General features: G+C 38.2%; 1 protein-coding gene across 1 annotated transcript in view; it reads left to right on the top strand.

Moving 5' to 3' along the window:
* The window catches only part of FAM91A1 (family with sequence similarity 91 member A1), a 44,072-nt gene that overhangs the window by 9,957 nt on the left and 9,025 nt on the right, over positions 1 to 25,090 (top strand). The window contains exons 6-19 of the mRNA XM_027063948.2: positions 49 to 162; positions 1,422 to 1,512; positions 1,851 to 1,913; positions 6,964 to 7,070; positions 7,582 to 7,620; positions 8,149 to 8,261; positions 8,744 to 8,859; positions 10,129 to 10,241; positions 10,599 to 10,685; positions 12,611 to 12,743; positions 17,137 to 17,285; positions 18,590 to 18,724; positions 18,884 to 18,997; positions 22,897 to 22,969. Of these exons, the coding sequence (XP_026919749.1) occupies positions 49 to 162; positions 1,422 to 1,512; positions 1,851 to 1,913; positions 6,964 to 7,070; positions 7,582 to 7,620; positions 8,149 to 8,261; positions 8,744 to 8,859; positions 10,129 to 10,241; positions 10,599 to 10,685; positions 12,611 to 12,743; positions 17,137 to 17,285; positions 18,590 to 18,724; positions 18,884 to 18,997; positions 22,897 to 22,969 (1,447 nt within the window). The remainder of the gene's footprint in view (positions 1 to 48; positions 163 to 1,421; positions 1,513 to 1,850; positions 1,914 to 6,963; positions 7,071 to 7,581; positions 7,621 to 8,148; positions 8,262 to 8,743; positions 8,860 to 10,128; positions 10,242 to 10,598; positions 10,686 to 12,610; positions 12,744 to 17,136; positions 17,286 to 18,589; positions 18,725 to 18,883; positions 18,998 to 22,896; positions 22,970 to 25,090) is intronic.

The following is a 25,090-nucleotide window of genomic DNA, read 5'->3' as shown; positions in this document are numbered from 1 at the left end:
AGTGATTTCAGGGTGACTGCAAATTCTTAAATGTTTGTACCGTTGCAGAAATTTTTCAGAAGGAAAACAGCTCGTGATCTTTTGCCAGTGAAGCCGGTGGAAATTGCCATAGAGGCTTGGTGGGTGGTGCAGGCTGGGTATATCACAGAAGATGACATAAAGGTAGGTCCCTTTAGAAGTTAAACATGACTTTTATTTTTTAAATTGTAATTCTTCATCGTAGTTCTGTATAATTTTTCTGAGAAGTAACACCGTTTGGTTTTCCTGAGAAAATTAAACTTAAGTTCAAAGTTAAATGACTGTAGTAGAGTAGCATATGGGTGGGTTTGAAAGACACTCTTTAATAATGAGGAAGACTTGACTTGGTCCATGTACAGTAATCTGGGGACTTTAACTAGAAGTTTCATGTGAAGTGAAGTGATGCTGCCATGACACCGGCCAACACTTCTTGAGCACTTGCTGTGTGCCGGCTCCACCAGGCCCTCCTGCAAGCACTTTTATAGTGTCTCATGTGATTCCTACAACACCCCAGAGTGGTGTATTATTCGTACTCCATTTCACATAGGAAGAAAGTGAGCACGGAGAAGTAAGGTAACGGCTCAAGTCACAGTGGTAGCGAACGTCCAGGATTTTAACTCAGGCAGTTTGCTATGGAAATTGTGCTCTTAATCACTCTGCTGAAGTGCTGTGCTGACGAGGTAGGTGCTTTGATGGGGGATAGTGTCAAGATCAAGGGAAGTGATATTCCCGGTGGTCAGACCGCATTGGAGGTAAGCCTTACGCATGGTAGAAGAGATGCTAAGTTAGAGGTAAAGGGGCAGGGCCGTGGACCAGAGGGCCTAGAGACTAGGTTATGTCTCTCTGTGGTTGAAGAAATGGAAGTGAGCAGGTGGACTTTTTTTTCAGTTTACATTTTATTTTACTTCAGAGGACAGATTAAATCCAGTGAGCAGAAGGCTTAGAAATTTTGCTTCAGTGTGAGAACAGAGCTATAGTGATGTACTTCCTGTGCTGATAATAGCCGTGTGGAATTTGAATAAACTTGTGATCTGAGAGATTCAGAATCAGCAAATGGATCTGATTCCCATTCAAAGAAGATGATTAAATATTGGTATTTATTAGGTAACACTACTTATCAGCAAATATTGGTACTTATAATTTGTCCTTGATTCTGTTGGTGGCACATTCTGGCACCTTAATCGACAGCTGTGTGCGTAGGTTTTTCTTCTGAATTCCAGAGCAATAAGAGAAAATATGTAGTACATTAGCTAATGGCACCTAATATTTACAAGCATACATAATAGATAATATATAATCATATATAATATCATGATAATCCTTGACTTAAACATGAAGAGATTTCAAGAGACTTACAAATTAATTTGGACAGAATTTAATTGAAATTATTTTGTTTTTCTTAGATATGCACTTTGCCTGAGAAATGTGCTATTGATAAGATCATCGATGCAGGCCCTCAGCTGTCTGGATCACTAGATTACAATGTAGTACATAGTAAGTGGTTAGTAGAAGTGGTCTTTTGTCAACATAAAAACGAATTTTAAACCATCAACAATCAATAGCAATTTTTATCAATCTTTTATTCACATACACTGCAAATTTATACAAATGAATCGTAAGTAAAAAAATGTTTTTAATTTTGTAGTTCTGAGCATGTGAAGGAAACAGATTTGAAAACTTTAATTCTTTTCCTCTTCTGTTTATTTTTTTTCTCCTTTACCTAGTACTCAGTTGTAAGAATCTTTGCAGAAAATCAGGAATCAATTTTGGTTTCTTTTAAAATTTACTGTTGTTTAGTATTCCATCTAAAACAGCTACTTTTGCTTCTGTAGGCTTATATAACAAAGGATTTATTTATCTGGATGTACCAATATCTGATGACAGTTGTATAGCAGGTAAGTATATGCTAACACTTTCCAGGGTTTTTTGAATGGTTACTAGGTGCTGCACATTGCATGTATCACCCTAATGAATTAGACACATAATCTAGGATCTATGATGTTAGAATCTTTCAAAGAAAGACATTTCTCTTTTGTTATGTTGTAACACATTGTGGTGGTTTTATTTAAATTCCTTATTTTTTATCTTCACGTTATTGTACATGCTATGTTAAAATAATGGAAGTCTGAAATAAATTTCTCACATCCTAAATCAGGTTAATGTTTTCGTAAGTTTATGTCCTTTTAGTCTTTGTTCAGTGCATAACTGTTTTTACAGATGTTCAGTCCTATCATAGCTATTATTTTAACTCCACATACCTGTCTTATTTTGTCATGTTGAAGTCATCTTTTTTGTCTTTATCTACTCCTCCCTTCATCCTTCATCCATTCCCTAAGTTAAACCAATATTAAGGCCCTTGTGTATTTCCGTATGGATGTATCAGTTTATTAGAACATCCTCCTATTGCTGGTTATTTAGGTTGCTTATAATTTTTCTTTTTCTTTCTTTCTTTCTTTTTTTTTTTTTTTCCTGTAGTAGTGATGTGCTTAACATCCTTGAACACAGTGAAGCTTTTTTCCTATAGGTTAGAATTTTTAACAAATTTAGGTTGTGTGTTACAGGTATGTTTTTATGTTTCCCAGCATATCTTTGAGCTATGGTTCTTTTTTTTTTTTTTTTTTAAGTTTATTTATCTATTTTGAGAGAGAGGGAACACAGGAGGGGCAGAGAGAGAGAATCCCAAGCAGGCTCCTCACTGTCAGCACAGAGCCTGATGTGGGGCCAGAACTCACAAACCTGTGAGATCGTGACCTGAGCCGAAATCCAGAGTTGGAGGCTTAACCGACTGAGCCACCTAGGCGCCCCTGAGCTATCGTTCTTATTTGTTGGTATCTTTTACCATACTAAGATACTTAATATTTGTGTAATCAAATATAAATGTCAAGAATTTCCAGGGAATGACTTTGAGTGATGGTAGGGGCTTATTGCAGAAATACTCCCTCATGTCAGTGTTGAATCTTTACAGGTTATCATGCTGTATTGTATCCTGACCTTTATCTGTGTTACCATGTGTTTGCGATTCTTTAATAAATGGATTTTGAACCACGTACATACATGAATTCTTTAAATTTGGAAAGAAAATCAAAAAGGAATGAGATACCAATTCTTGTTTATATAATTGATGCTATAGCAAATGAAATACTAGTTTTACAATTTGTAAGGTTTTGACGAGGAAGAGATTTCTGGAGGACAGGGCTGGTAGTGGTTTCCTGTCACTATGGGAAAATATGAAGGCATTACTCTAGTCTTTACTGTCATCGATCAACTGATATTGACTCATTTGAGAATCCCCTGAAAAGATAGGTTTTTGATTAGTTCATTTCAGTCCTGTTGACTGATAGTTTGAATATTGACTCACGTTAGCACTAAGTGCATTTAAAAGATGTAGTCAGAGAAGGGCCAAGTGGATGGCTACTCCATTACAGTGATGGGTTCTGCCATGCTTTACCTACTGTCTAGCAATGTTTGCTGGTGCGGACAGACTCAGGCTCTTATTACTGCTGAATTTACCTTCCTTATCACTGTGGAACATGGAATGTTCAGCAAATTGTAATAACCTATGAAAAGCAGTTTGACAACATGGAAGCCATCAAATTCAGCACAAAAGATGCCTGCAGTTGATTTCAGAGAAAGCATTTCAGCTGTGTTTCAAGAAAACAAGCACTGTGGTTGGTGGAACAAATAAATTGGGGGAGACAAATACTTTGAATAGTCACTAAAGGGTCTATGGTTTTTTAAATTTTTTTAATGTTTATTTTTGAAAAGGGGGGGTGGGGGGACAGAGAGAGGGGGAGACACAGAATCTGACTGAAGCTGACTCCACGCTCTGAGCTGTCAGCACAGAGCCCAATGCAGGGCTTCAACTCACAAACCGCGAGGTCATGACCTGAGCCAAAGTTGTTCGCTTAACTGACTGAGCGACTCAGGTGCCCCTAAAGGGTCTATTGTTAAAATATGTTTAGTCCATCATTCATCAAACTGTATACTTGTTCAACTTATGTCTTCCCTTTTGCTTATAGATTCTAGATTTCTGTTATGCTTGAATAGAGTACTTTTAAGATATATGTGTATGTATATGTGTGTGTATGTGTATATATGTACACATATATGCGCATATATATGTAAATAGTCTAAAAATTCTTAAAAACTTTTGTCATACAAATTCAGACCTGTAGTTGGAGCTTATTTTTGTATTTGATGTGAAATAAGGGTCCAACTTGGTTTTTTTCTATTTGGAAAACCAATAGCATTTGGGATTCCAGGACTGTTTATTCAGTAACCCATTACCACGGGGTGGAAATGTAATAACTTTTGTCATACATTGAATTCCCCTCTCCACTGGAGCTAGTTCAGATAGTCTTTTGTCTTCACGGATTTGTTTTTATTTTTATACCATATTGTTTTGATTACAGTGACTCAAAATAATCTTTAATGTTAGTTATTGCCAGGGGCACCTGAGTGGCTTGGTCGGTTAAGCATCTGACTCTTCGTTTCGGCTCAGGTCATGATCTTACGGTTCGTGAGTTCAATCCCTGCATCAGACTCTGCGCTGACAATGTGGAGCCTGCTTGGGATTCTCTTTCTCTCCCTCTGTCTCTGCCCCTCACCTACTTGCACGGTCTCTATCTCTCTCAAAAATAATACACTTAAAAAAAATTTTTTAAAAATATATTAGTTACGGCCAGGCCTTCCTTGTGAGTTTTTTATTTTTAAACTTTCTAGGCTATTCTCAGGTATTTTTCTTTATACTTATTAATTTTTATTAACATGTTTAAAATTTTTGTTATTTCTTTATTGAGATATAATTGACATACACACTGTGTTAGTTTCAGATGTAAATTGTAATGTTGATAGTTATATATATTGTGAAATGATCATCATGAGTCTGGTTAACATCCATCACCACACATAAAAGCAGAAATCTTTTTTCTTGTGGTGAGAACTTTTAAGATCTACGCTTTTAGCAACTTTGAGATATGCACTGTGGCATTGTTAACTATAGTTGCTGTGCTGTACGTTACATCTCCATGACTTACTTATTTTATAATTGGAACTTTGAACCTTCTTATTCCTTTTACCCAGTTTGCCCATCCTCCACCTCTCATTTCTGGCAGCCACCAGTTTGTTCTCTGTGTATGTTAGCTTGATTTTTTTCAATATATTTTTGAGTAGGCAATATTATGATATAATATTCTGAATTTATAAAAGATTATAAAAACATCTGCTTCTGACCCCTGTGCCTGGCTACACAGTTTCTCTCTCAGTGGCCACTCTCAGTGGCTCTCTTAAATTTCTTGTTTATCTTTCCAAAAGTATGCTAAGCACATAGGCATGTATGCATATATCCTTTTTTGTATGGTCTTTGTTTTACGCAGATGGTGTGTTGTAATTCATACTTTTTTTTAACTTTGTATTGGAGACTATTCAGTATCTCTTTACCTAGATGTAAATTGTGTGTTTGTAACCTCTTAAGTGTCTTGGTTTCTTCGTCTCTGAAATACAGAGGTATAGTATTAGACAACTCATGAGGTTAAGAGGATTAGATGAAATTGTGTGTGTCAAGTACCTGGAAGTCATCTGGCACTTAGTATGTGCTCAGTAAATGTTTGCTATTATCCACACAGCTGATAGTGTAGGAAAAGAGTTAAGGATATCAAATAGGGGGTTTCTAAAATATTTCAAAAGAGAAACCATTGATCCTTAAAAGTACTTGGATGACTAGAACTATAGGTAACACTAAATTAGAAAATCACCTGAGGGGCTCCTGGGTGGCTTAGTCGGTTGGGCATCCGACTTCGGCTCGGGTCATGATCTCATGGTCGGTGAGTTCAAGCCCCGAGTTGGGCTCTGTGCTGACAGCTCAGAGGCCTGGGGCCTACTTTGGATTCTGTGTCCCCCTCTCTCTCTCTGCCCCTCCCCTGCTCAAGCTCTGCCTCTGTCTCTCTCAAAAATAAACATTAAAAAAAAAAAAAAAAAAAAAGTGGCATGAGCCAGATCTAGAAAGTGAATAATCTGTCATTGTGATTTTTTGCAATGTCTTCGTTTTGACCACTTAAGTTTTGTCGTAACTTCTCTTTGTTAGGAATAATTTAGGTTTTGGGTGCAATAGATGCTATTAGGTCCAGGAGACACAGGACCCCCAAGTCCTTTGATGGCCTAAATACTCTTCCTTCCCAGGATATTTTCAAGGGAAACGTGCACAGTGGAGAAGGGTAAAGGAAAGCATAGTGCCTCTTTATTATCAGCTGGGCAGAGTGCTCTAGTAAATTGGATTAGAGTTTCTGGACCAACGAGATGGAGAGAAATGAGTATGAATCCACTTTCAGGTGAACAGCACCTGCTAGGCTGCCTCCTGTGATGAAGAAGGTCTTGCCCTTCTTAATACTGAGGCCACTGAAGAGGGTATAGAAAGAAAGCCCCAAAGAATGAATTAGTGATTGCTGGTAAAAGTGGCCGTCGTGCAGGTGAATTTCTTCTCTTCTCAGCATGGAGCGGGGATGGTGGGAGAAAGGCAGCCAGTGCAGTCTTTGTATAGTCTCTCAGTCTTTTGCTTTTCTGCCTTAGCCTAGTCACCCCTGCTGTCTCTCAGGCATTACAACACACCCATTGCAGCCTTCCCCATGCGGAAGCAGCCCCAGTGCCCCTGCCTTTCTACCAAGTTCGTGTCCTCCAGCACTTCCTTTGCCTCAGTAATCTGAGAGTTCCATGGGATTAAATTAAATTAACTCTTTGTAGGATTTGTGCTCTACTGTCAGAGTCCTCTGTGTAGACTGGGTTGTAAATGTCCTTAACTTTGGGGGTTTTAGAAAACTTGCTGTGGAGTGGATAAAATCAAAAGCTGAATTCAATCTCTAAGGTAGAGGTTTTTCTTTTTGAGTAGATATTTGAATTATGCTTTCTTATTTTATAAAATTGTATCACTAAACTAAGTCTATTTTGTTTTAGTTCCTCCTCTTGAAGGTTTTGTAATGAATCGGGTGCAAGGTGATTATTTTGAAACTCTACTTTATAAGATATTTGTCTCAATAGATGAGCATACTAATGTGGCAGAGGTAAGCATGAACAGTGTTTTATGAAAGACTTGGCCTCGAGGTTATAAAATAATCTTTGTGTGAAGTAAAGTTATTTAATGATGGTTAAAGTGTTTTTGGAATCTGTACATGGTAGATCATAGACCATAAATATACTTACGTCACTGTTCTTATGTTACTTCTTGTATATACATACTGAGTTTTTTTTTAGTAATAACATAATTTGGTAAATAACTTTTTATATGACTTCTTGGTAAAAGGACTGTAGGCTGTTGATCGATATAGGCGTTTTCTTATTTTAAATGAAACTCAATTAAAGAGAAAAGAATCTTTCATTGTTATGGTCCCTATCTAGACTCCTACTACTCTAAACATCTTAGACATAAAAAGGAGAAAGTTCTGATTTCAAAATTTATTCAGTCTTTCAGTTATTCTTAATTTAAAATTTTGCTCTATATGGTTCAGTTGTTTATTACAAGCTGTGTAATATTGATAATTCTAGGAAGGTAAATAATTTTTTTTTATCTTCCAGCTTGCAAATGTCCTTGAAATAGACTTATCTTTGGTTAAGGTATGTAATTTTTATACTCTTTTTACTTATAAATACTGAATGGCTTTTATTATAAGCCATTGATAAGCTACTGAGAGATAGAGACAGTGAGATTCTTATCGCTCTCCAAGGGAGTGGGGACAGTAAAGGGGTCCTTGCAAAGATAGAAAGAAGTAAGGATCCTGAAGTGGAATTTCACCCCACGCAGTGAAAGCCGGCATTCACATTCCTGTGCACGCAGGAAGCAGAGTGATCAGTGTCTAGTAAGGAGTAAGGAGGTCAGTTAAAGCAACAACTTCTGCTAAACTGCACCACTTCAGCCTCTTGCTTCGTAGACAGTGGCAGGCCTGAGGGTTGGGAGCATTCGCTCTTCTACGGATGTGAAGACCGTAGCAGATGAACAGGCCTACTGAAAAATGGCTTTTTCTAGTTATGGGATGAAAATGTGTGAGGATCACTGTAAGCATAGTCCACGGTTATATTTTCTCTCTACAAACATTCTGATGTCTGGTTCATTGTAAATGCTAATTTCCTTTCTGTTCCTTTCAGAATGCCGTTTCAATGTATTGCCGATTGGGCTTTGCCCATAAGAAGGGACAAGTAATAAATTTGGACCAGCTTCATTCATCGTGGAAGAATGTTCCATCCGTAAACAGATTAAAGTAATTCATTTATTTAGTATGAGATATTAGAGTTTCCTCGTAGGAAAAAATATTGTTTTATGTACAAATATTTTACTTACCAAATTGTTGGTCAGTTGAGGTGAACCCTATATATTAGTGGTTTTTAATCTTTTTTTGTGTGATGAATCTTTTTTAGGATGATGAAAACAAGAACCCTTTCCCCAGAGAAAAGTACATACAGTATTTTACATACAGTTTTTTTGTTTTTGTTTTTGTTTGTTTTAGTATTTTACATATAGTTTTAAAGAGTTCTCAAATTCCCTGAAGCCTGTCCATGGGTCTTAGTTAAGAACCATTGCTGTATGTGGGCAGAGCATTTGGGGGCTACGTCTCAATTTCAGGCTTGAACATAAGACTGGATTTGGATGGATATTCATAATTTGAGTACTGACTTTAGTAGCTGTTTTTATATAAGATAATTTATATGACTTTTAAAATGTGGATGTATTCTTCGTTAATAGGAGTACTTTAGATCCACAAAAGATGCTGCTATCATGGGATGGTGGGGAAAGTAGGAGTCCTGTACAAGAAGCTTCATCGGCTACTGACACAGATACTAACAGTCAAGAAGATCCAGGTTAGCACTTACTCACTTTAATTTAGAGTGTTTGTAGATGATGGCCTGTGTCTATACATACACTCACAGAGTTAACTCTCCTAGCTTTGTTCTCGGTATCATTTGTTTGGTACATAGTCGTTGAGTACTTACTCATATGCTGGGTACTGTGCTAGGTCTTAAGGGTATAAAATTGACAAGAATATGGTACCTTCCTTCTGAGAATTAAGTCTAGGGAGAGAGAAGGCAGGATAACCACAAAACCCACAGCAATGTGAGAAGTGTTTTGGTGCTTATGGGAGCAGAGGGGAAGTGCTCCCTTGTTGCCTAGAGAGGTTCAGGAAGTTTTCCTGGAGAGGAGGATAGTTGGGCTAAAAATGAATAATAGCTTGCCAGCTGGTGAGTGAGGGAAGGCCTCAGTATGGGCCAAGCACAAGGGGAGGCAAAGCTAATGGACGAGGGGGCTACATGTGGTTTATGTTGGGGTGGGGGGAGGGGAGCACAGCATAGGCTCTCATTCTAACCCCAGCCTCTTACCTGAGCCAGGTGACTCGTCTGAAGAGTTTAGGCTAGCTAGTCTTAATGTTCTGTCAGTTATCAAGTCTTGGTTTATTATTGGCTTTTAAGAAGTTTATTATAGGGGTGTCTGGATGGCTTAGCTGGTTAAACATCCGACTTTGGACTTTGGCTTAGGTTGTGATCGCGCAGTTTTGTGAGTTCTAGCCCCACATCGGTCTCTGCACTGGCAGCACAGAGCCTGCTTGGGATTCTCTCTCCCTCTCTCTCTGTCCCTCCCCTGCTTGCTCTCTCTCTCTCAAAATGAATAAATAAACTATAAAAAACAGAAAAGAAAAAAGAAGGAAAGAAATTTATTATAGGGGTGCCTAGGTGGCTCAGTCAGTTAAGTGTCCCGACTCTTGATTTTGGCTCAGGTCATGATCTCATCGTCGTGAGATTGAACTCTGCTTTTGGGCTCTGCACTGAGCGTGAAGACTGCTTGGGATTCTCTCTCTCCCTCTGGCCCTCCCCTGCTCGCACGTGTGCTTGCTCTCAAACAGACAACAACAAAAGAAATTTACTACACAAATACCTTAAAAAAAATTTTTTTTAACCTTTTTTAGTTCGAGATAGGTGGGACTGGGACCTTTTGGGACTGCAATATTGGCTTACATTTAGTTATGGAATTTTTTTAATTATCAAAGTTGAAAAGAAATACTTTCTCATTCTAAATGATAAGCAAAGAATAATTTTCATTTACTCGATTTTACATTATGATTTTTTTTTTTCTAGCTGACACAGCCAGTGTAAGCAGTTTGAGTTTGTCCACAGGATATACAAAGCGTATTGCTTTTCTCTTTGACTCAACTCTCACTGCCTTTTTAATGATGGGAAATCTTTCACCAGTAAGTCAAATTCTTGTTTAAATATGACAGTGTTTAAAGATTAGAATTAAAATAGTTCATGCTTTTAGGTCCCTTTTTAAGAATTAGATTAATTTCTAAAAATGCAAAATGCAACTGTCTTTGTTTTATATTCCTTAGAGGAGCATAGTAAGTCTTTAGTGAGGGTTACTTCTGTAATCAGAAGACTCAGCTTCACATGTCACTCACTTTTAAGTGTAATTATATTAGACAGCATAGTATAAATGTGAGATGTTAATGCTTCATATAAGAAGAGAAAACTAGGACTTATGAACAGTAGACTCATGTAAGGTGTTTAAGGTCCATTTTAAGTTTTTTTGTTTTGTTTCTGTATTACAGAACTTGAAAAGCCATGCTGTCACAATGTTCGAAGTTGGCAAACTGTCAGATGAGTCTCTGGACAGCTTTCTTATAGAACTAGAAAAGGTAAATCTGGACTGGTCAGTATGGGATGTCAGGACATTTGGAACCATTTCTTGATACAACATCAGTTATTGATTGTATAGGTTTTCATGTATTCTTGCTCATTCCTGCCTAATTCCTCACCTTAATACTGCAACAGTCATTTAGACTTTAGAATATCAAGTGGATGAACAGATTTTGTGATTTAAAAAGTGATTTGTGGACCTTATCTATCCCTTAGTGTGATTTGGTTTAATGAAATGGGGTATAGAAATAGTCTATGTAATTTTTTGAATTACGTTTTTCTAAAATAGCTTTTAATTTTCTTTAGTATGATTTTCCAAGATCTCCTTTCAGCTGTTTTATTTGAAGTTTTTGTTCCCTTATCTTAAATCTGAAACAGTGTCCCTGGGTATCATGTTTATGTCCACTCTCAATATCCCCTTTATTATCTGGAAGACTTCAGCCAATGCTCTTAGCCACCTTCTTCCCCATGAGGACAGCCCTACTTGGCCTTAGCTCTAAATCTGGATTGCCCTTTTGGGGGTTTCCATTTCCTAGGTTTTTTGGGTTTTTGGTGGTGGTGGTTGTGGTGTGGTAGAGGTGTGTGTGTGTGTGTGTGTGTTGTGTGTGTTTGTTTTCGTTTTTGTTATTGTCCTCTGTTTTCCTGTCTGCAAATAGTTTATATGCTGAATCTGTTACTTGACTAATAATTTTGGTACCTTTTGTGTTTTAGTGGTGAACTCTGTGTATTAAATGTGCTACTTAGAGGATTTTATGATTCCATTATCCTTTATGTCTTAAGAAAAAGACCATGACATTTTTTCACTCTTCCTTCTCCATAAATTTTTCGTTTTTTTAGGGCAGAAATGTATTTGAGATAGTCCTTGCTATTGGTCTCTTATTGTTACCTTTATACATCCATTATTCCCTCAATACTTTTAACACCTTGTTAACCCCATTTCTTGTTGTGTGTTATCTTGGCAAATTTGCCAATAAATTTTTTATTTTCTAACACATTCTAAGTTCTGTTTTTCTGATTTTTATTTTTCTCACCTCCACTAGTCTTTTACTACGTTTAGCAAATTGGAAGATCACTTTATTGTTTATATATCTATATTCTCTTATATCACATAGTTATTTTTGGGAAGGCCTTTTAGTTTGAAGCCTAGTTTTTAAAAATAGTTTCTTAGCTATTTTTTAAGAAGCTTCGTCTTGATGAGGCTTAAGTGGTTATCTTATTTTTTAATGCAGATCTAATTTAGTCATTTTCCCCTATAGACTTGTCTTTCGTTTTCGTGTGTTGTTTCTGGGATATATGTGTTTTTACGTATGGAACAAGTACAGACTCAGTGTCAGAAGAACATGCGTTAAAATGAAGTCCAGTGAGCATAGCGGTTTTGTCCACTATTCAATCCATACATCCTAGACAGGTCATCCATAGCATATAGTAGGGACTCAGTGAATCCTCGTTGAATGAATTTAAGCTGTATATTTAGTAGTGTTGAAACAGCCGTGTTGAATCACATACTCCACTGAGCCTTGCAGCCAGTGATACAGAACTGTGGACACGGTGATGAGAATTAGGGGTGTAATTGGTGACCATGGATTGGAGTACTCTTCTGGAAGAAGCAGAATGTAGAATGTAGATCTTAAGAGTTTTTTTAAGCACTCCATTTGAATCATACGTGAGACATACAACTTATATAATGGTGTAATTTAACGTTATTTGGTTTGTTAGTTTTACTTGCTGGGATAATTTCTATCATCTTCAAGGATGTATTCAAATAGAAACTCAACTGAGATTTAAGCTAATGTTTGTTTCAGTATTGCCTGGCCAAATTTGTGGTTTATTGATTCTTAATGTCTTAATATCTCTACTGTATGGTTACATATTAGGATGAATGGTTTGAGAGTGGTGCTGCAAAACTTATTTTCTCTTGGTTTAGGTTCAGAGCACTGGTGAAGGAGAAGCACAGAGATATTTTGATCATGCACTTACTCTGAGAAACACAATATTGTTTCTGCGTCATAATAAAGATCTAGTTGCACAAACTGCACAGCCAGACCAGCCCAATTATGGTATGATAAATGTACTTGATTTTGAAGACATGATCCTATGGAACTTCTTTAAGAAATTAAACAGGTCACGCTCACTTATTTAATACATTTGTGTAGATGGCATGTCGAGTTTGCAACTAAAGGCTTGTTTTGTGAATTTCTTTGCTCGTGAACTCTTTCTTACCTTATTTTACTCTTTCTCCTTTCTTATGTGCCACTGTAGTATTTGTAGCATTTAAATCTGTTCAGTACCTATAAGAAGGGATGGAGTGTTTAATTTGTTTGAGTGGCTGGACGGAATTTAGAACAGGCCTCAGTTTGAGGGGTGAACAAGTGCCAAAATGTAGTTGTTTTAAGAAAGCATAAAATTTCATGAGTGAAAGATTCCATTGTATAAAAATAATAAACAGGAGCTTCCTATTGAAATGCTGCTGTAATATTTACTAAAGTATTTTACTTTAACAAATAAAAAAGAGGACGGAGAACCTTTTTAAAGAGTAAAAGAAGTAGTGACACTTGTAATCTGTGATGAGCCCTGCTGTGGCGATCACCTGGCATGCGCTGTCAGTGTTGGGATAGACGAGGGTTCCCAAACTGGGGGTCAGTGGATGGTAGGTCCTGCGTTGTGCAGCGCCATCCAGGAATATATGTTTTGAAAAGATGACGTGGCCTGGGCACCAGTGAAGAGCATTTGGCTCAGATCCTCAGACATTCGCAGGAGCTGCATCTCGGAAGTCTGTGAAATCTTGGCACCACGATAATATTTACTCTCACTCATTCTTTCATTCACTTGGAAGTTCTGTTTTCTGGCCAAGAACCTTCGAGTTTCTTAGTGACATCCATTCTCATTCTACTTCTTTCACTAGCATCTGGCTTTCTTTTCAACTCCATTTAAAAATTTAAGGACGGAATCAGTTGTCACTCCACAAAAGTGGTTGTGGAGGTGACCGCAAAGCTGCCAGGTGGTTGAGCTGAGTGAGGCTGGACACGCTCAGTTTCCTGTGACTGGGCTCTGCAACCTTTGCGTGTCAGGTGCAGAGACAGACGTGAGCAGAAAGAGGAACGGTCCCATGCTGGGGCTCTTTTTGAGATTGTTCGTAAATAGTTAAAACTGAGAATATTAAATCAAATGCCAAGCGGCCAAAGCACTTACTCATAAGCGTTTGTTAATAGTAACCATTTTTTGGCTACCAAATGTTAGATCATGTGACCTGAGCAATGAGCAGCACAATCTTGAAGATGTCTTTGTACGTAAAAGTTACCGGGACTTTTTAGTGACTTATGGAGATAACAGGTTAGAGTATTTGAAATACTCTGCTATAACCATCTTAAAATATATCATCCTTCCGTGCTTATGATAGAATGCAGGGATGTTGGTGCTAGTGGCCAGGCAAGTTTAACTCATTTTATAGATAAAGAAATTGAAGGTTGTCTCAGTCAGATTTCTCGCCCATATAAATTATGGTCTGTATGATCAGTCAGTGGAAGAAATGGGATTTAAATCCATGTCTCTTGAATTTTTTTTTTTTTGCTCTGTCCCTTTTATTAACTTCTCTTGAGCGCTAAGCTTTTTTTTTTTTTTTTAATTTTTTTAATGTTATTTATTTTTGAGAGAGTGAGAGAGAGAGAGACAGAGCATGACTGGGGGGAGGGGCAGAGAGAGAGGGAGAGATAGAATCCAAAGCAGGCTCCAGGCTCTGAGCTGTAAGCGCAGAACTCAACACGGGGCTCAAACCCATAAACCACAAGATCGTGACCTGAGCTGAAATCGGACGCTCAACCAACTGAGCCACCCAGGTACCCCAGGCACTAAGCTTTTTATTGATTTATTCATAAACGACCTCTCCGTAATCTGGACTAAACTTTTTCACCATTAATTTATGTACCAAAATGTATGTTAAAGGGAAAACCTAAACCTTATCTGTGTGAAAATAGTTAAGTTTATTTTTCTAACCTCGGAGGTTGGCTTGATACTTGACGGGTTTTGGGTACCAGTTAAAGCTTTTGTTGTTTAGTCTCTCCTCTCTCAGATTTTTTTTTATCATTTTTTCACTCGTGGCTGTGATTTCTCCATTTTATTAAATTTGCTCTTGAATTGTTGTACTTAAACATAAGTTTCTCTACTCTTTATAGAACTTTTCCCCTTCTCTCCTCTTCCTAAGCCAACTGCTCACCTCTCATTGTACTTCAAAATGAACATCACATCTGGGTCCAGCCAGTCTTGTCTTATCGCTGCTTTCGGTTCTCTGTCTTTCCTTTGTTTGCCAGAGGTGTGGACCCGATGTTCTTCCTGACATCTGTAGGACTCTCTCTCCTCCAATAACATTAAATCACAGACTCCCTGCGGTTTTTATTTTTTTAAACATCCTATTTGGAAATATTTTAAATTTACTAAAACAAATAAAAGTAGTACAGTTACTTTCAGCCCAGAATTTGGGAGTAAGTGAAGTATCATGGTGTTAACTCCACTAAATTTTTCAGGGTATGTTTCTCCTCTATTTTTTTTAGTGTTTATTTTTGAGACAGTGCAAGCGGGGGAGGGGCCGAGGGAGAGGGAGACAGAATCAGAAACAGGCTTCAGGCTGAGCTATCAGCACAGAGCCTGTCGAGGGGCTCGAACTCACGAACCGTGAGATCGTGATCTGAGCCAAAGTCAGACACTTAACTGACTGAGCCACCCAGGCGCCTCCTCTCAGGGTATGTTTCCTAAGAATAGGGCTATGCCCTCACATCAACTTCAGAAGATGTAATGTTGATACAGTAATCTACCGTTTGTATTCCAGTTGACCTAATCATGTCCTTCATAGCATTTTCGCCCTTCAAGTGCAGGATCTGGTTTAAGATCAGATCTGCATGAAATTGTTGTGTTTCCTCTATCTCCTTTATTCTGGAACAAATCTGTAACCTTTTTAGTCCTTTAGAACATTCTTTTTAAAGAATATAGTCCCTTTTTGTTGGTTTTACCAGAAAGTTTCTCACCTGGGGTGTAGGTGATGTTTCATTGTGATTAGTAGATTCAGGTTGTGCGCTCAAGTCTAGAATATCATGTAAGTAATGTCATGTTCTAAGGGTATGACATCTGGATGCATGTGATTTCCATCTGTCCCCCATTGTGATGGTAATTTTGATCACCCAGTTAATGTGTTTTCTGATATTTCCACTGTACAGTTAATTATTCTCCCCACCCTCAACTACTAAGTAATCTGTGGGCAGATACTTGAAGACCATGCACGTATCCTACTCCTCATCAGTATTTCCTCTCAGATTGAGCATCCAGTGATGGTCCTGTCTGAACCATTCTTTACTGTGATGGCTGCAGATTGATCACTTTTTTCCAATTCCAGTATTTCTTCCAGTAACAGCTGGGACTAGGCATTCTTTTATATTCTCAGTATGGATTGATGAATTCCTACTTTTTTCAGTGGCTTATAATCAGTCATTGCTCTCTTAATTCGTATGCTGCATTTGTCTCAGATTTTGCCTGTGGGTTTCCCTTCAAGCCGGCTCCTGTTTTCTTGTGCCATGCCTCCATCCTTTAAATTTTTTTTTTTTTTTTTTTTTTTTTTTTTTACTTTTGTCGCAGTTCTTTTCTCTCTGGCAAAACAGTGTTATCTTCTCTTGTACTTCTGTCCCATTCCTGGAATCAGCCTCTTCTCTTAGGAGCCTGGTTTCTCATACTAGGGTATGATATTAAAGACCAAGGTCCTGATGCTAGTTGTGCTCAGTGCTTCTGTGCCCTTCCGGCAGGCCATGTGTTTTTTGATTCATTCTTGCTTGAGTGAGAGATGGGCCAACTTGACCTTCCAAAGTTTCTTTCAGCCTTAAATATCTCTTTTTAGAGGGCAAACAGAATTGGTATTTTCCGAAAGGATTAAGAATGGGAACACTTAAAATCTGTTGCGTGCTGAATGAGTTCATGCTTTACGGACCGGCAGTCTTGGGTACATATTGTTAGCTGAGGAACTCGTTCCTATGCCATACTCAGAACTTGGTCTTGAAGCTCTTTGTAGAAATCAGAAATTGGGGGAGGCAAGGTGACAGCTTTTTTTGTGGCGCTTAGGTCTTCATAATATGCCATTGCCCTGGCGTGGCTGGGGATGGAGAGGAGGCAAGGTGGAGCAAGCACATACTTTTAACGGAAGAGGTGGCCTCACAAAACACCAGTAGACCATTAATCTTTCTAGACCAGGGAATAAAGACCCTTAGTTTTAAGTCTTAAAGTGTCTCAGTGGTCTCCAAGGAAATTGGGCATTTTTAATAGAGATAACTCTGTGAAAACAATGTTTAAATATCAAGGCAATATTTTATTTTAGACATTTACAATATTTAAATATTTTACCAATATTTTGTCTTGGACATTTTTGCTTCACATTGTCAGTCTTTCACTCTATGTGTATGCTTGATCATAATTCAGGTTTTCCTCTGGATCTATTACGCTGTGAAAGCCTTCTTGGTTTGGACCCTGCAACTTGTAGCAGAGTTCTGAACAAAAATTACACACTACTCGTCTCCATGGCTCCTCTCACCAACGAAATCCGGCCTGTGAGCAGCTGCACCCCTCAGGTAAAGAGCCACCTGGAGTGTCACTAGCCGTGGCATTTCAGACTTGCTCATGGTGACTTGAAGAAGAGGCTTTCCGGTTTGATTGTGTTATCTCAATTTGCTGATACCAAATATGAAGATCAGGGATCAGTAAGCAGCTTTGTATTTTATGCTGTTGTAAGAAGTTCAGTTCGTTGGGTAGAGTTGGTGCATTTTATTCATGTATCATCTCGTGATTGGTGCCACATTGAAGTTTTCTTGATGAATGCAGTATTTTAAAGAGAATGTTTTGGATGCTCTAGGAAGGAAGCCTGGATCCCTAATTGACTTGAGGGATCAAGTCAATTAGGAAAAATGAAATGTTTTAGAAGTGGGGCTATGATGGTAAATAAACGGGAAAGATTGAGCTTGAAAGCTAGAACTTTAGTTGTCTCTAAAACTGACTTGTGAAAATTACTGCTGCTCTTTTACTTTTTCAGTGTAATGAGTTGTGTATTTGTGTACTTTGCAAGGATGCCATTTCAAAGAGGGGGGATCACATAGCTGTTCTTCAGGGCTGCATCCTGCCTGGTTTCCTAGATATGCAAGGTTAATGGTGTAGAAGAAAGGAAGGGATCCTTGTATAAGGTTGATTTCGTTGCTGTGCTGTTCTAGCTGCCCTCGTGAGCACACCTCCCTCACTTCCAAATTCGTCCTCTGTTCGGTAGGAGTGGTTACCGATTTTACATTGACCAACTTTTTTTTTTTTTTTTTTCATAATTCTTTGTGTGTCCCCCCAACCCTATCCCGTATACACATTTCCTCCTGTTCTGTAACACGATTTCTAGGCACAGTAGGAATCCATGAACTGAAGGAATGGTAAGATGGATGGAAGGTTAGATAGTCCCTTTGTGAGGAATTGCATGTGACTAATGACAATGACTGACTTTGAAATAGAGCTTATTATTTGACAGGCACTGTTTTAAACCCTTTTGAGCAAGCGTACAATGTCTTTACAGGGTAGATAATTTGTCACCACATTACAGAAAAGCAAAGAAGTAACCTTCTTAAGGTGATACAGCCGAGGGGGCGAGGCCAAGATTCAGACCTTGGTGTTTTCCTCCAGGGTCCATCTCCCAATTACGGTGATAAGACGTGCTTTCTCAATTCTGGAATAACATGGAAACCGCTTGGATGGAGCATTTAAAATTTATTTTCATAAGAATAATAGCAGTGAGCATTTATGTGAGGCATTAGCTGTTTGTAAGGCCATCCTTGGTCCCTTGTGAAATTTGGCTGCTTTTGAGAAGTATTACAACTTTATCTTACTCGTTTCACGATTACAGCACATTGGACCAGCTATCCCAGAAGTCAGTTCTGTCTGGTTTAAACTATACATTTATTACATCACCGGGCAAGGACCACCATCTCTTTTACTGTCCAAAGGTACAAGACTTCGAAAACTGCCAGATATATTCCAGGTATGTTGTGTGAGGTTTGTTTCTTTAGTTGTTTTTGAGGAGGGTAGAGATTGGTAAGCAGCATTACAGCATTGGATATAAACTGAGATCTTCTTAGTTTTTGTTTGCTTTTTAAAATTTCTAAATGCCATTTTATCTTCATTCATTTCTTTTCCGTAGGGTTATGATCGATTACTAATAACATCTTGGGGTCATGACCCTGGGGTAGTCCCTACGTCCAACGTGCTCACGATGCTGAATGATGCTTTAACACATTCGGCAGTTTTGATTCAGGTACAGTTGCTTTGTTTGAAACAACCAGTTTTGGATTTTTATTTTTAAAGATTCTAATTTGTTAAGTCACAGATGTCAGTGATTTGAAATTTGTAAAGCTGAAACATAAGAGATGAGATACGGATTTTTGCCCTGGCCTTTGTCTGGCAGTGTGGGAATCCCAGAAACAACATGGATTTTGTAGTGAGACCCAGACTTGAATTCCAGCTTCACATTTGCTACCTGTGTGGCCGTAATTGTTTGATACATGTAATCGCTCTGTCGAGGTATAATTCACGTAGCGTACAGTTCACCAATTTAAATTGCACACTTCAGTGTTTTTTAGTGTAGTTGCAGGTATCCACAGCCGTCATCAAGCTCAATTTTAGAACATTTTCATTACCTCAAAAAGAACTCCCGAACCTTTAGTTCTCAGTCCCCTAGTCCCCAGCCCCAAACAACACTAATCTACTCGCTCTTTCTCTAGAATGCTTCTTCTCGGCATTTCACACACACAGTCACGTAATGTGTGGTCTTTTGTCACCGGTCTCTTTTACTTGGCAGAATGTTTTTGAGCTTCATCATGTCGTAGCGTGTTATCAGTCCGTCATGAATCATTACTGCGTTCCTTTTTATGGCCAAATAAGAAGTCCCTTGTACGAATATACCACGATCTGTTTTTCCCATTCATTGTTGATGGACACTTGGGTTGTTTCCACCTTTTGGGTATTAAGAATCATAGTAATCACTGTTGTAACTGTTCATTTATAGGTTTTTGTGTGGCCGTATTGTCATTTCTCTTAGGTATGTGGTTAAGAGTGGAAATGCTGGATCATATGGCGATTCTGTGTGTAACTGTTTAAGGAACTTCCAGGCTGTTTTCCAGAGTGGCTGCACCACTTTTCATTCCCACCAGCACTTGGTATTATCTGACTTTTTAAGTTAGAACCCACCTGGTGGGTGTGAATGGTATCTCATAGTGGTTTTGATTTGTGTTTTCTTGATGCCTGGTGATGGGGCCCTCTTTTCACATGCTAATGAGCTGTGTAACATTTTGAAGATACTTCTGTTAGTTTCCCACCCATGAAACGGAGATGGTGACATTTACTGTATAGCAACAAAAAATAATGTAGCAGCTAATGGTGAGATAAGCAATTTATAGTCCTAGGATTGTTGAGAGAATGAAATAAGAATGTGCTGAAGTGTGCGGCACACTTTCTGTTTCATAATAGGTTCTCGATAAAGATTTCATTGGTTTATTCAACTATCAATCGTTATGTGCCATATTCTGTGCTAATTAACGTGGATACACAAATAAGTCACGGTCCCTGTGTTCAAGGGATTTAAGTCTGGTGGGAAAAGTTGCATAAGCAGCCAGTTTCAGTTTTTTGCTGAGTGTTGAATAGAATTATCTACGCTGCAAGCATTAGAGAGAAGTACCTAGTTCAGCCTTGAGGCAAGGAGCAAGGCTGAGGGGACACTCAGAGAAAATGAGACTCAGGCTGCATACAGAAGGATGATACAGAAGAGAGCCAGGTCAGGCACAGGGGTTAGCATGAATAAACCTGTGGGCAGAGATGTTTTTCTTTTCCTCCACTGCTATTTCCCTAGTGCCTAGAACAGCACCTGGCTCAGAGTAGCTACTTATGAGTGTTTTGATGTAGGCAGGCCCTGGAGAGTAGTGTGCCTGACCCTTTTGCTACCGTGCTTTGACTGTACCCTATAGATTGATGAAAGAGAGCAAAGGGTGCTGAGCAGGGGATTTATGTGGTCAGTGTGTCTTGGGAAGATCAGCTTGGAGAGTATGCTGAGAAGGGTTGGGTAAGGTAAGATACTTGAAGCGAGAGGACCAATTAGCATTTGGTGTAGGAGTCCTGATAAGAGGGGAAGTCAGCCTAGATTAGAAGAATAAGTACTGAAAGGAGAAATTGGATTCAATAATTCTTACAAATTAAAATTAATAGAATTGATCAGATGTCTGAGAAGGCTATGAGAAGAGGAAGGGGTAGGATTCCTGGGGGATTGGCTTGTGAAGGTGGAAGAATGGTGACATCCCTGCTTGAGCAAACAGGAGGAAGAGCCGGTTGATGGGGGTCAGATGATGTGTGTTGTGTTTGGGGCAGGCTGAGTCTAAGGTGCCTGTGGGACATTTGGGTGGTAGGGCTATCTAGTCGGTAATGGAAGACATTTTGAAATCCAGACGAGAGTTGAACAGGAAGCATTGACTTGAGTGTCCGCATCAGCACGTGGAGGTAGTTGAAAGCACGAAGAACAGGATGCGTTTGCCAGCAGGGGGGACACCTAGCAGGGGTAGTGGTGGCAGATGACCTCATAGGATGGGTGAGACGTGGGCTCGAGTCAGTCTGCCTAAGTTAAAATCTTGATTCCACCATTTATTAGGAATCTTGGGCAAATTAAATAATCTTGAATTCCTTCACCTGCAAACTAAAGATAATGGTTCCTAAGGTCGTTGAAATGAATGAGCGAATTGCACCATCTACATAAAATGCCTGTACCTGTGCCCAGCACACGGGACGGTCCCAGAAGGCGTTAGCCGTGTGGCGGTAGTGGTAGCAGATGTGGCCCAGTTTTAACGTGTTTATGAGGAGTTTTGTTTTTGCTAAAAAAGAATGCCTCTTTTATTTTAAGTTTTATGGGAGAAATTCATCTTGCTGGAACTTAAAACACAATTTTGATTAAAGCCACGCTTTCATTGTAACAGCCTTGATTGGGGTATAAATCATAATGGTACCGATGAGGTAAAAGTGGGCTACCAGAAGAAATACATTCGGGTTGTTATACGCACCATTGAAACGAGTGCAGTTTTTCTCTGAAATAATTTTTTTCTTGTGTATCAGAGTACTTTGAATTTAAATAAGGCAAAGGGTTTTTTCAATGGAAAAATGTATAGATCCCCAGTGTTAAATTTTCTCTTGTAGCGATACTAAATACACATAAACATAAAATTAAGTTCTTCATTCTTATTATTCTTAAACAGTTATAAAACCAAAATAAACCTGGAAATGTAAATTAAAAAAAAGAACCCTTTAAAACTAACAAAATTCAAATGAACATTAATTGAAAGTAATAGATAAAACTAAATTATTATTTGTAGCATGGGAATGGGGTGGTTAGACTCAGATTTTTTTAATTCAGTTTTTGAGTTGATAGAACCTTCTCATGATTCAGAAATAAAACACTGTTAAAAGATGCATGGAGGAAAGTATCACTACCCTTCCAACACTATCTTCCCAGTTCTCCCCATTTCTTTTCCTAATCAGATACATTTTTAGTTTCTGCTGTACTCTTCTAGAATTTCTTTATGCAGATGCAAGCCAACACACAGTGCTATATCCCCATGCTTTTTTCACTTAGCAACTGGAGACCTTTCCATTTCCGTTCATAGGGAGCTTCCTTTTTTTTTTTTTTTTTTTTTTCTGGTAGCTGCATTGAAAATACATACGTTGATTCTTTTAACCCCAGTTGGGGGCATTCATAATCATATAATTTTGAATATGTCACTGAGTACAGGTGTTTGAGTTTTGCATTCCTAGTTCATGATATGCCAGGTGACTGATGATGGGATTCCTTCACCACTTTTCCTCTCTCGGACCTGCAGCTAACCCTTGTATGAGTGTGCCTGATTTCAGTCTTCAGTTGTCTCACACGTGATGTACCTGTTCAGTCGGCCTCTCTTTATCGTTAGCCGTACACTCGTTTAGAGACACATTGTCCTATAAGTTAATACACACTTAAGGTCTTTGCTTGCTGAGAAAAATTAAAAATTGTTGAAAGATTTTTGATGGTATGTTACTGTAGAATATGCCATCACATGGCACAGTCTTATTTATTGTTTGACTATCTGTTACTGGAAATACAGATTTCTTGTATAACTTTCAACTGTGTTTCTTCATGTTTAGGGACATGGTTTGCATGGGATAGGAGAAACTGTCCACATACCTTTTCCATTTGATGAAACAGAACTACAAGGAGGTATCTTGCTTTTAAATTATATCTGAGTTCTTTATCATTAATCTTTGTCAACAGTTTGGTAGAAAACATAGCAGGAAGTGAATTCTTAAAACTTTGAGTTCAAGGGTCTTTAAAAAAAATTTTTTTTTAATGTTCATTAATTTTTGAGAGAGAGAGAGAGAAAGCTCAGGCCCATAAGTTGGGGAGGGGCAGAGAGAGAGGGAGACACAGAATCGAAAGGTCTCAGGCTCTGAGTTGTCAGCACAGAGCCTGACGGTGGGGCTCGAACCCATGAACCGTGAGATCATGACCCGAACCGAAGTCAGACACTCAACTTACTGGGCCACCTAGACGCCCTAGTTCTAGGGTCTTATCATTGCCACTTTTAAAGAGTATTGGCAAAGGTAGTTTTCTTTCTTTCTTTCTTTTTATTATAATTTATTGGCAAATTGGCTAACATACAATGTATAAAGTGTGTTCTTGGTTTTTGGGGTAGATTCCTGTGGTTTATCGCTTACATACAACACCCAGTGCTCATCCCAACAGCAAAGGTAGTTTTCTGTCATGTGCCTTTTCCCATAAAGAACTAGTAGAATAAGACTTATTTAGGATCTTTGAAGGAATACTAGTTTGCCTTGGAGATGAAGAGAATCAGTAGGTCTCTGTTTAGGCGAAAGACTAGATTTTCCTCTCTGTTTAGCCTTTTACTTTTCTTTTATTGTTTATTTGGAGGCTGGGGGAGAAGAATTCACAGGGAATTTTTTTACCTTAGAAAGCCAATTTTTTCTTTCCCAGTGTTACATACTATTTGCCTCCCTCTTCCAAGCCAGGAGCTTTTTTAGGTGATTTAGAAATACATGCCATTGAATATGGGTATAATACTTTACGGTTTACAGAGTACCTGCATGTATTTCCTCTTTCAGCATTTGATTTTGTTGTTAAATGTTACTTTTTGCAATTAGGATTTGAGTGGATTATAGAGTTTGAACTAAATAAAGCTAGTTAGAATCAAGGGCAGGGGGAAAACCCGTTTAAAGTGTTCTCTTTCTAGAATTGGATGTGAATTAAGTACATTTGGTATAAGATGTTCAGAGAATATCTGTTAAAAGCAAATTTATTCTTCCTTTTGTTTAATATAGGAGATGACCCTTTCTCTGTCAAATATTAGGAAGGTATATATGTTCAAAAGAAAAACAATACGATTAAAACTTAACATATATCTATATAGCACTACTCCATGTAAAATTGCTGTTGTATAATCTTATTTTTCTGGTTCTTAGAGCCATCTTGCTTGAATTTTTAGAGAGCAGTGAATGGTTCAAGTAATCTAATTTTTGTTAGTTTATATAAGAACTTAATGTTCTCCCAAAATAATAGAGTGGGGGAAAGGAAGATTTTTAAAATATCTTTTTCCTTTTCACATAGCCAGACTGCGGAACCCTCATGTTTGAAATTAAGTTCTCTCTCTTGCCTGTTGTGAATAAATGTGTACAAAGTTTAGAGAAGAGTTTTCTCTTCCAAAAAATAGCCTCTTTTCAATAAGTACTTCTCTGCAATTAAACTTTGCTATTTAATCCTCTGATACTTTATAAATTCTGTGGAGGGGCGCCTAGGTGGTTCAGTCGATTAAGCATCCGACCTAGGCTCAGGTCATGATCTCATGGTTCGTGAGTTCGAGCCCCACATCAGCCTGCACTGAGAGTGCAAAGCCTGCTTCCGACCCTCTGTCTCCCTCTCTCTCTCTGCTCCTCCCTTGTTTGCACACATTCCCATTCTCTCTCTCTCCCTCTCTCTGTCTCTCTCTCTCAAAAATAAACATTTTACAAAAATAAATTCTGTGGAAAAATATTAGTTCACCTGAAGATACAGGCTAGTGACAACAGGATCTTAAAATTTATACAAAATCTCAAAAACTGATTAATAGCTCTCTTGCCTTGAGAGATTGTGTGAATTATAAAAGAATCTTCATATCTGAGTATAGAGCATATTTCTGTTATAGAAGTTCATGTATTTATAAAACTTGCACTGGTATTTGAATAATTTATTAAGGATATAATTTCAAGTCCTTTTTGGCTTTTGTCTAAATAGGAATAATTTTACTTTAAAAAGGTTTTCAAAAATATAATGTGTATTTAATACATT

The sequence above is a fragment of the Acinonyx jubatus genome, chromosome F2, assembly GCF_027475565.1.
Source record: "Acinonyx jubatus isolate Ajub_Pintada_27869175 chromosome F2, VMU_Ajub_asm_v1.0, whole genome shotgun sequence".
In the NCBI taxonomy this organism is placed as follows: Eukaryota; Metazoa; Chordata; class Mammalia; order Carnivora; family Felidae; genus Acinonyx; species Acinonyx jubatus.
The sequence above is the reverse complement of the archived record's forward strand: the minus strand, read 5'-3'. Positions and strand labels throughout refer to the sequence as shown.